This window comes from Oncorhynchus masou, chromosome 6 (assembly GCF_036934945.1).
Source record: "Oncorhynchus masou masou isolate Uvic2021 chromosome 6, UVic_Omas_1.1, whole genome shotgun sequence".
Classification (NCBI taxonomy): domain Eukaryota; kingdom Metazoa; phylum Chordata; class Actinopteri; order Salmoniformes; family Salmonidae; genus Oncorhynchus; species Oncorhynchus masou.
Window position 1 is genome coordinate 63,223,850 of NC_088217.1, and position 12,069 is coordinate 63,235,918.

Here is a 12,069-nt window from a genome sequence, read left to right on the forward strand (position 1 = left end):
ATCTATTTTGTTGAAACTCTAAGCAGTGTGCCAGACGACTTTTGGTCTCCAATTTATGCCCCTTTCTGTGTTTGCTAAAATTGCGGCATGAGGGCGATGCACATGCAATTTGGTTGTAGAAACTCCTCCCCACTAATGAAGAAACCGAAAGTTATGGATGTAGTATATCTGCCTGGAGCAAAAATGGAGATTAAAGATTTGAGTTTTTCATAATATATTCTGAATGTGAATGGGGGAAAACTCAGGGGAGTAACCTCCATTTCCAGGTTGCTAATGAGTGCATTTCACACTACTTTGGATTATAATTGTAAGGCTCGTTTGAATGTCCTGCTTAATATAATGCTTGTGTCATCATCGCAAATCAACCGCTTTGTACTTAAAAAAAACACTTCAACCAGTAAAATGTTCTTTGGCTAGTTTTTCCATCAGCCTAACAATGAGGGTTTGTACACAAAAATAGGAAAATAGATCACTGTGTTGTACAATATCCATCAAGGAACAGTTCTCCACACATTATGACCAAAGTAGGGATGTTGGATCCAACGTGGAGCACGGCATAACTGTCTTTACCAGAGTAATGAATGAAGAAGCACTTTGGTTGTTGTTGCATGTCGGGATCTTGTCATGCGACTGTCATTCAGAAAATGATTTCCTGGATCAGCTGATGATAGTTGAACAAGTGACTAACTAAACAGCTACAGTATTAATAATTATGTGTAATTATTGAAGATCCATATTAATGACAGTATCCATTTGGGTGTTGTCATAAAGTTACGATATTTATTATTATTATTTTTTATTTCACCTTTATTTAACCAGGTAGGCCAGTCGAGAACAAGTTCTCATTTACAACTGCGACCTGGCCAAGATAAAGCCAAGCAGTGCGACAAAAACAACACAGAGTTACACATGGAATAAACAAACGAACAGTCAATAACACAATAGAAAAATCTATATACAGTGTGTGCAAATGGAGTAAGGAGGTAAGGCAATAAATAGGCCATAGTAGCGAAGTAATTACAATTTAGCAAATTAACACTGGAGTGATAGATGTGCAGATGTGCAGATGAGGATGTGCAAGTAGAAATACTGGTGTGCAAAAGAGCATAAAAAGTCAATAAAAACATGGGGATGATGTAGGTAGTTTGATGGGCTATTTACAGATGGGCTGTGTACAGCTGCAGCGATTGGTAAGCTGCTCTGATAGCTGATGCTTAAAGCTAGTGAGGCAGATAAGTCTCCAACTTCAGCTATTTTTCCAATTCGTTGCAGTCATTGGCAGCAGAGAACTGGAAGGAAAGGCAGCCAAAGAAGGTGTTGGCTTTGGGGATGACCAGTGAGATATATCTCCTGGAGAGTGTGCTATGGGTGGGTGTTGCTATGGTGACCAGTGAGCTGAGTTAAGGCGGAGCTTTACCTAGCAAAGACTTATAGATGACCTGGAGCCAGTGGGTTTGGCGACGAATATGTAGCGAGGGCCAGCTGACAAGAGCATACAGGTCGCAGTGGTGGGTGGTATATGGGGCTTTAGTGACAAAACGGATGGCACTGTGATAGACTGCATCCAATTTGATGAGTAGAGTGTTGGAGGCTATTTTGTAAATGACATCGCCAAAGTTAAGGATCGGTAGGATAGTCAGTTTTACGAGGGTATATTCGGCAGCGTGAGTGAAGGAGGCTTTTTTTGCGAATTAGGAAGCCGGTTCTAGATTTAATTTTGGATTGGAGATGCTAAATATTAGTCTGGAAGGAGAGTTTATAGTCTAACCAGACCCCTAGGTATTGAAGTTGTCCACGTATTCTAAGTCAGAACCGTCCAGAGTAGTGATGCTAGTCCGGGCGGGGGCAGCGATCGGTTGTTGATTGATCGATTGTTCTTATCAGCTGTTGAGTCTGCCGATAAGAATACGGTGATTGACAGAGTTGAAAGCCTTGGCCAGGTCGATGAAGACGGCTACACAGTACTTTCTTTTATCAATGGCGGTTATGATATCGTTTAGTACCTTGAGCATGGCTGAGGTGCACCAGTGACCAGCTCGGAAACCGGATTGCACAGGAGGGAAGGTACGGTGGGATTCTAAATGGTCAGTGATCTGTTTATTAACTTGGCTTTCGAAGACTTTAGAAAGGCGTGGCAGGATGGATACAGGTCTGTAACAGTTTGGGTCTATAGTTTCACCCCCTTTGAAGCGTTCCAATCTTCAGGAATCTCGGACGATACGAAAGAGAGGTTGAACAGACTAGTAATAGGGGTCGAAACAATGGCAGCGGATAATTTTAGAAAGAGAGGGTCCAGATTGTCTGGCCCAGCTGATTTATACGGGTCCAGGTTTTGCAAATCTTTCAGAACATCAGCTCCCTGGATTTGGGTGAAGGAGAAGTGGGAGAGGCTTGGGCAAATAGGTGTTGGGAGGGATGCGGAGCTGTTGGCCGGGGTCGGGGTAGCCAGGAGGATAGCTTATTAACATTTTTGATTATCATGGATTTATCGGTGGTGACCATGTTACCTAGCCTCAGTGCAGTGGGCAGCTGGGATGAGGTGCTCTTGTTCTCCATGGACACAGAGCATCTAACATAGACAGAAAGTGTATAAATATCTTGAATCTTTCGGCTATGTTGGCTAGCAAGCTACTGAGGTGGTTGACGAGCTGTTTCTGAAGAACCGTTCGCGCTGGTAGCATTGCCTGAAAGACGCACATCGCCGTCTGCTGACTGGAGGGGAAGCGCAGTTGAGGATCATATGTTTCCATTCACTAGATTATACGTCACACTAACAGCATTGCCTTAGTCTCGCACCGCCCTCTGCTGACTGGAGTGGCTAACGCAGTTGAGTAAAACATATATTTTATTTTCAGACAAGTTAAAGTGTCAGAAGCATGAGTTTTTACTCACCAGTGTAACAACAGCATTGCCTTAAAGTCCCACATGATGTATTGTTACACCATGTAGGAGCAGTTTAGACCGAGTCTGTTCATTATATACATCAACATGATGCATTGTTACACCATGTAGGAGCAGTATAGACCTAGTCTGTTCATTATATACATCTACATGATGTATTGTTACACCATGTAGGAGCAGTATAGACCGACATAAGCTTGCTACTTATTTAGATTTAGTTTGACTGAATGAAACTGCCTTAAATGTGCTGTAGTAAACATTTTTCATTCGCACTAATCAATCAACACATTCCTGTCTTTGTATGTCTCACTATAATAGTATTATTTAATTAAATACATGTAAAATAATCTTTGTTTGAAAATAAAATATGATCCTCAACTGCGTTTCCCCTCCAGTCAGCAGACGGCGATGTGTGCCTTTCAGGCGACTGCCAGCGTGACGTATAATCTAGTGGACGGTTCTTCAGCTCGTCAACCACCTCGGTAGCTTGCTAGCCAACATAGCCGAAAGATTCAAGCTATTTATACGCTTTCGGTCTATATTAGCTACTGTGTTTTAGACACACTTCTGTCGTATCTACTTGTTAACCTATTTAATTTAATATTACGTTATTTTGTATTAGTCAGCTATAGTAGCTGGCTGGTTAAGTTAGCACTAGCCTAGTTGCTAATGATAGCTAGCTAGCTAACATCCCCGAACATGAGCTCCCTAAACTTCTCCCCTCCTGTTAAAGAAGCGGAGGTCTGCTGGGCGGAGAAAGAAGCTCTGGGGCTGAACATTGTCGTGAAAGAGGAGAAGGAAGAGGAGGATGTTACTGTTAAAAAAGAGGTAGAGGGTGAGGCTGTTACAGTGAAAGAAGAAGAGAAAGACGTTTCAGTGAAAGATGAAGAGAAAGACGTTTCAGTGAAAGAAGAAGAGAAAGACGTTTCAGTGAAAGAAGAAGAGAAAGACGTTTCAGTGAAAGAAGAAGAGAAAGACGTTTCAGTGAAAGAAGAGAAAGACGTTTCAGTGAAAGAAGAGAAAGACGTTTCAGTGAAAGAAGAGGAAGACTCGTTCAGAGTGAAAGAGGAGGTGGATGTTACAATAAAAGAAGAGGAGGATGCAGTTTTTAGAGTGAAGAAGGAAGGGGAGATTACTGTCACATTGAAAGATGAAGAGGTGGAGAGAGGAGATCTGATTAACACCAGTAAGTACCGCCTTAAATGTGTTTTTAACTTTGGATATTCGGAGTTGGCTCGTCAATACCTCTTCAACGGAGGGGCAATAGGATGATGACGGATATGTCTAGAATCAGACGAAGTAGAGAACAAGCTACCCCTTGTTTTCTCCTTTCGGTTTCCAAAAAGTGACTTAACATATATATTTGAGAAGGGTCTATCTGCTGACCGCAGACTGGGGCACGGCGTGTAGTGATTTTCATGCATTGATGTTTTACTACACACCGTGCCCCCCAGTAGTGCCATGTGAGTTGGGTTGGCTACACCAACGATTATGGATATACTGACAAGATGTCTCTCCGCCGGAACAAGGGGAGTCGTTGTCCACAAAGCGGTACTGCGGGTTCTCTATCTCCAAAATATCCTTTCTTTGGATTGGTGGATCCATCTTATTATTGTAATCTATTGTTTATATTCTATGAGTGTTGTTGACGTCAACTGCCTGTATTCAATGGAGAGAGGTGCTGAGCTACTATTATGAATATGCATAGCGATCTGGAGACAACTCCTTTAGTATTTTTATCAAAGTTGTCGGTATGTCACGTGTCCACATAACGTAAGCATTACGAAACTTCTGTAGGATCAAGTAAACCTCACGTAGCAAATAAGCCATTCATTTGGTTGTTAACCAAATTCGACACTTTCCACATTGGGTTGATAAATGTTTCCACTTGGATAACACCTACTGTAACCTACTGGCATGACCTAGAGAGTTACAACCTACTGTAGTCTACTGGCATGGCCAAGAGAGATTAAACCACTTGGATACAACCTACTAGCATGACGTAGAGAGATACAACCTACTGTAGCCTACTGGCATGGCCTAGAGAGACACAACCTACTGTAGCCTACTGGCATGGCCTAGAGAGATACAACCTACTGTAGCCTACTGGCATGGCCTAGAGAGTTACAACCTACTGTAACCTACTGGCATGACCTAGAGAGTTACAACCTACTGTAACGTACTGGCATGACCTAGAGAGTTACAACCTACTGTAACCTACGAGCATGACCTACAGAATTACAACCTACTGTAACCTACTGGCATGACCTAGAGATACAACCTACTGGCATGAACTAGAGAGAGAAAACCACTTGGATACAACCTACTGTAGCCTACTGGCATGACCTAGAGAGATACAAGCTACTGTAGCCTACTGGCATGGCCTAGAGAGATTAAACCACTTGGATACAACCTACTAGCATGACATAGAGAGTTACAACCTACTGGCATGACCTAGAGTGATACAACCTACTGGCATGAACTGGAGAGATAAAACCACTTGGATACAACCTACTGTATCCTACTGGCATGGCTTATAGAGATACAACCTACTGTAGCCTACTGGCATGGCCTAGAGTGATACAACCAACTGTAGCCTACTGGCATGACCGAGAGAGATACAACCTACTATAATCTACTGGCATGGCTTCGAGAGTTACAACCTACTGTAACCTACGAGCATGACCTACAGAATTATAACCTACTGTAACCTACTGGCATGACCTAGAGAGATACAACCTACTGGCACGAACTAGAGAGATAAAACCACTTGGATACAACCTACTGTAGCCTACTGGCATGACCTAGAGAGATACAAGCTACTGTAGCCTACTGGCATGGCCTAGAGAGATAAAACCACTTGGATACAACCTACTGTAACCTACTGGCATGACCTAGAGAGTTACAACCTACTGTAGCCTACTGGTATGACCTAGAGAGATACAACCTACTGTAACCTACTGGCATGAACTAGAGAGATAAAACCACTTGGATACAACCTACTGTAGCCTACTGGCATGACCTAGAGAGATTAAACCACTTGGATACAACCTACTAGCATGACATAGAGAGTTACAACCTACTGGCATGACCTAGAGTGATACAACCTACTGTAGCCTACTGGCATGAACTGGAGAGATAAAACCACTTGGATACAACCTACTGTATCCTACTGGCATGGCTTAGAGAGATACAACCTACTGTAGCCTACTGGCATGGCCTAGAGTGATACAACCAACTGTAGCCTACTGGCATGACCGAGAGAGATACAACCTACTATAATCTACTGGCATGGCTTAGAGAGGTACAACCTACTGTTACCTACTGGCATGACCTAGAGAGATACAACCTAATGAAGCCTACTGGCATGACCTAGAGAGATACAACCTTCTGTAGCCTACTGGCATGACCTAGAGAGATAAAACCACTTGGATACAACCTACTGTAGCCTGCTGGCTTGACCTAGAAAGCTAAAGTTTTAATTCCTGTATTTTAAAATGGTATTTTCCATAATAATTATAATTTGTGTCTTCCTATCCACATGTGGGATCCCTCTCCTTTTTGCCCTCTTTACACAATTAACAGACAACTACTGTGGGTCTCCCAATCACAGCTGGATGTGATACTGACTAATTCGAACCAGGGACTGTAGTTACACCTCTTGCACTGAGATGCAGTGGCTTATACAGCTGCTTCCGTGTTCTGTGTTGTGGAGGTCGACCGATTTAATTGGAATGGCCGATTTTATTAGGGACGATTTCTAGTTTTCATAACAATCGGAAATCGTTATTTTTGGGCGCCGATTTGACAAATTATTATTACATTTACATTACATTTACATTTTTATTATTATTATTATTATTATTATTATTATAATATATATATATTTTACACCTTTTTATTTAATCTTTATTTAACTAGATAAGTCGGTTAAGAACACATTCTTATTTTCAATGACGACCTAGGAACAGTGGGTTAACTGCCTTGTTCAGGGTCAGAACGACAGAGTTTCACCTTGTTAGCTCGGGGGATCCAATCTTGCAACCTGAACTACTCCAACGCAATAACGACCTGCCTCTCTCTCGTTGCACTCCACAAGGAGGCTGCCTGTTACGCGAATGCAGTAAGCCAAGGTAAGTTGCTACCTCGTATTAAAGTTATCTTATAAAAAACAATCAATCATAATCACTAGTTAACTTCACATGGTTGATGATATTACTATATATTATCTAGCGTGTCCTGCCTTGCATATAATCTGACTGAGCATACAAGTATCTGACTGAGCGGTGGTAGGCAGAAGCAGGCGCGTAAACATTCATTCAAACAGCACTTTCGTGCGTTTTTCCAGCAGCTCTTCGTTGTGCGTCAAGTATTACACTGTTTATGACTTCAAGCCTATCAACTCCCGAGATGAGGCTCGTGTAACCGAAGTGAAATGGCAAGCTAGTTAGCGCGCTCTAATTGTCCTTGTTTGGTGGTTCAAGCCCGGGGAGGAGCAAGGAGAGGGACGGAAACTATACTGTTACACTGGCAATACTAAAGTGCCTATAAGAACATCCAATAGTCAAATGTTAATGAAATACAAATGGTATAGAGGGAAATAGTCCTATAATTCCTATAATAACTACAACCTAAAACTTCTTACCTGGGAATATTGAAGACTCATGTTAAAAGGAACCATCAGCTTTCATATGTTCTCATGTTCTGAGCAAGGAACTGTAACGTTAGCTTTCTTACATGGCACATATTTTACATGGAACATATTGCACTTTTACTTTCTTCTCCAACACTTTTGTTTTGCATTATTTAAACCAAATTGAACATGTTTCGTTATTTACTTGAGGCTAAATGGATTTTATTGATGTATTATATCAAGTTAAAATAAGTGTTCATTCAGTATTGTTGTAATTGTCATTATTACAAATAAATAAATAAAAAATTGGCCGATTTAATCGTTATCGGCTTTCATGGTCCTCCAATAATCGGTATCGCCGTTCAAAAATCATAATTGGTCGACCTCGAGTGTGTTAACTATTTAACTGTACTAGAATGCTTAAAAGGCAGCAACAATTTTAAATGTCGGTTATCGGTTTCGGTTTTTGGGGCAAGGAAAATATTGGCCAATAATGTAATGTCGGTGCATCCCATTATTCTAAAATTGATTTATATTATAAATGTTTTCCTCATCAATCTACACACAATACCCCATAATGCCATCACAATACCCCATAATGCCAATCCAATACCCAATAATGCCAAAGCAAAAACAGATTTAGTTTTTTTGCAAATGTATTAAAACTATTCCCAAGGACAACTCGTCTGAGTAATGTAAGCTGTACGATCCCAGGATAACTAGTCTGAGTAATGTAAGTTTCAAATAGTTTTAACCCATTACAGTCTAAGCCTTGTCTGAGGGGGAGATCCTTCTAAGCTATACGGAATTGTTTTAAGAAGGTTTAAATAACATGAAGGGCTTCCCCAGTGTAGTACTGTAGAAACACCCTCCATAATGAAGGGCTTCCCCGGTATAGTACTGTTTTAAGGTTATACCAAGGATAATTTAGCTTTCTGATTTTGAATTGTAAGACTCCTTGAAGTATCAACCAAAAATATTAAAAAGTTAATTTATGTCAAATTATTAGGCCATACTGCTATAACCCATAGTAACACATTGGATAACATTCACAACATGAAACAACAGTAACCATAGTAACACATTAGATAACATTCGCAATATGGAACAGCAGTAACCATAGTAACACATTGGATAACATTCACAACATGGAACAACAGTAACCATAGTAACATCGTTTCCCCCAAAACATCTAAAGGAAGTTTGTTCTGAAGTGTCTGGTTTCCTCGATAGCAGGGAGGAGTTTCCTCATTACCAGATATACTACATCCATAACTAGCGGTTTCCTCATTACCAGATATACTACATCCATAACTAGGTGGTTTCCTCATTAGCATGGAGGAGTTTCTACAAGCAAATTGCATGTGCATCGCCCCCGTGCCACAATTTCATTAAACACAGAAAGGGGCCTAAATTGGAGACCAAAAGTTGTCTGGCACACTGCTTAGAGTTTCAACAACTTTAATAATTTATTTATTGTCTACAATCTTAGATGTTACTACTAGTTATGGGGTGGCAGGGTAGCCTAGTGGTTAGAGCATTGGACTAGTAACCGGAAGGTTGCAAGTTCAAACCCCCGAGCTGACAAGGTACAAATCTGTCGTTCTGCCCCTGAACAAGGCAGTTAACCCACTGTTCCCAGGCCGTCATTGAAAATAAGAATGTGTTCTTAACTGACTTGCCTGGTTAAATAAAGGTAAAATTAAAAAAAAATTAAAATGTGAAAACAAGACAATTTTCATATAATTTAACAGACATCAATTGTTTTAAAACTTCATGGGTACGCTCTGGGCATCACCTTTTACCTCAATTAAACAGTGGATTTCTGCTGTTGTGGGCCTTTAACTGTCTGTTTGACTTTGCCATTCACACAGGAGAGAGACGGGACTACCGTGGATCCTCTGGGGAGCCTCAAAAATCTCATGATGCTGACAAGGCAGAGAATAGTCTCTCCACATCAGAACTCCTCAAGAAACACCAGCAGAGACCCACAGGGAAGAAATCTCATTGCTGCTCTGACTGTGGGAAGCATTTCAAATATTCATCATACCTTAAAATTCACCAGCGAGTACACACAGGAGAGAAACCTTACAGCTGTACTCAATGTGAGAAGAGTTTTACTCATTCAACCAACCTGATATCACACCAGAGAACACACACAGGAGAGAAACCTTATAGCTGTGATCAATGTGGGCAGAGGTTTACTCAGTCAGGTGCCCTGAAATCCCACCGTAAACTACACACAGGAGAAAAACCTTTTAGCTGTGATCAATGTGCGAAGAGATTTATTAAGTCTAGCAATCTGACAGTACACCAGAGAAAACACACAGGAGAGAAACCGTTTAGTTGTAATCAATGTGGGAAAAGTTTTGTTACATCTAGAGATCTGACTGTACACAAGAGAACACACACAGGAGAGAAATCTTATAGCTGTGATCAATGTGGGAAGAGTTTTATTACATCTAGCCATCTGACAACACACCAGCGAGTACACACAGGAGAGAAATTTCACCACTGTTCAGATTGTGGAAAAAGCTTTTCAACTTCACATACTTTAAAGATGCACCAGAAAACACACACAGGAGAGAAATCTTATAGCTGTGATCAATGTGGGAAAAGTTTTACTCAGTCAAGCTCCCTGAAATCCCACCATAAGTTACACACAGGAGAGAAACCATTTATCTGTGATCGATGTGGGAAGAGATTTATTAATTCTAGCAATCTGACAGTACACCAGAGAAAACACACAGGAGAGAAACCGTTTAGTTGTACTCAATGTGGGAAAAGTTTTATTACATCTAGCTCTCTGACTATACACCAGCGAGTACACACAGGAGAGAAACCTCACCACTGTTCAGATTGTGGAAAAAGCTTTTCAATGTCACATACTTTGAAGATGCACCAGAAAACACACACAGGAGAGAAATCATATAGCTGTGATCAATGTGGGAAGAGTTTTACTAGGTCAAGCTCCCTGATATCCCACCGTAAACTACACACAGGAGAGAAACCTTTTAGCTGTGATCAATGTGGGATGAGGTTTATTACGTCTGGCAGTCTGACAGTACACCAGAGAACACACACAGGAGAGAAACCTTACAGCTGTGATCAATGTGGGAAGAGTTTTACTACATCTAGCTATCTGACTATACACCAGCGGAGACACACAGGAGAGAAACCTTATAGCTGTGTTCAATGTGGGAAGAGATACTCTGATAAAAGTTATCTGATCAAACATCAGAAAATACATACATGAAGGAGTTGTTTCTTGATATCTATGAAATAATATCACAGTGTAGAATGTTTTAACATTGTAGAAGGAGTATTTTAATGATGTCATAATGTAGAACCCTAAACGTTTGCCCCCTGTTCTATTGACTTCAGCGTGATATGGATATTAGCCTCAGGGGGAAAATCCAGGCTCTGAAATGAAAGAGTACTATTTATATGATTTAACAAAAAGTGACTAACAAAGAGTTGTTACATTTACCACGTTGGTGACTCACTTGAATGAAAATGCAACACTTCAAAATGTAGCTAGCTGATTTCTACAAATTGTACTCTAACCAGTGATGTACACATTATTCCTAGATTCCGTGTGGTTTTTGAGCTGTTAGTTTTAACGGAGGCATTACACTTAATCACATGCGTCTGTGACAGAAAAAAATGATGTATTTACCTCAGTTGGTGGATATTTCTGCTTTATGGTGTCCACTCTAGCTTCCTGCAGCTAGTCTGGGTGTCCAGGACATGGGCTTCATTAGAGATGGCTTGAAGCTGACGATTGATGTCTCGGTGATTAAAAACCAAACAGCCACATTCCATTCTAAGATTAGTGGTACAGGTGAGACATATGTCTCCGGTCTGATTGAGCCTGCATTCCATAGACAATATATGGTGTATGTTGAGCTGGAATAGAGAGGAGTAGAACAAAGGACTCAATGGTCCTGAGACATCCTGGGATATCCGGGGGTTAAGATAACATCTGGGATATTAGGCCAGGGTCGGGGGTTAAGATAACATCTGGGATATTAGGCCAGGGTCGGGGGTTAAGATAACATCTGGGATATTAGGCCAGGGTCGGGGGTTAAGATAACACCAGGTGCAGATGAAGACCGGATGAGCTCAAAGTGGCTTATGGTGCCCCCCAATCTAGATGGGAGGGGTGGAACCAAGCATTCTGGGTATTAGCTATATAAACTGTGCGTTGTCTGTAAAGGGTAGGCTCTCAGACTAACAGTCAGTTAAGACTGTTGGGCTGACGGTTTTATTATTGCAATAATTAATCAATGTTAAATAAAGATGATTGTTTGAAGAAATGTCCAAGTCTCTCGAAGTACTGAATTTCCACGACACGACCCAATTGAAACAAAATACAACACTTCAAAATGTAACGAGATGTTTTCTACAAATTGTCCTCTAACCAAATTGTCCTCTAACTCATTATTCCCAGATTCCGTGTGGTTTTTGAGCTGTTAGTTTTAACAGGACGTGCAACCTCATCTTCCCCCTCTCATATGCAAATGATTTTAGCA

The 12,069-nt window shown here is 41.0% G+C and overlaps 1 protein-coding gene across 1 annotated transcript; it reads left to right on the forward strand.

Annotated features, from left to right (window-relative positions):
- Window positions 1-3,356: 3,356 nt before the first annotated feature.
- Window positions 3,357-11,847, forward strand: LOC135542379 (gastrula zinc finger protein XlCGF57.1-like). Its single transcript, XM_064969305.1, has 2 exons — window positions 3,357-4,087; window positions 9,409-11,847. The coding sequence occupies exons 1-2, from the start codon at window positions 3,601-3,603 to the stop codon at window positions 10,788-10,790; spliced, it is 1,869 nt and encodes a 622-aa protein (XP_064825377.1). The 5' UTR covers window positions 3,357-3,600; the 3' UTR covers window positions 10,791-11,847.
- The last annotated feature ends 222 nt before the right edge of the window (window positions 11,848-12,069 follow it).

What these genes read in the sequence shown, in the direction of transcription:
- LOC135542379 (XM_064969305.1), top strand. Translation starts at nt 3,601, where the DNA reads ATGAGCTCCCTAAACTTCTCCCCTCCTGTTAAAGAAGCGGAGGTCTGC. An exon ending in AGGAGATCTGATTAACACCA is followed by an intron (nt 4,088 to 9,408) that starts GTAAGTACCGCC and finishes CCATTCACACAG; the next exon opens with GAGAGAGACGGGACTACCGT.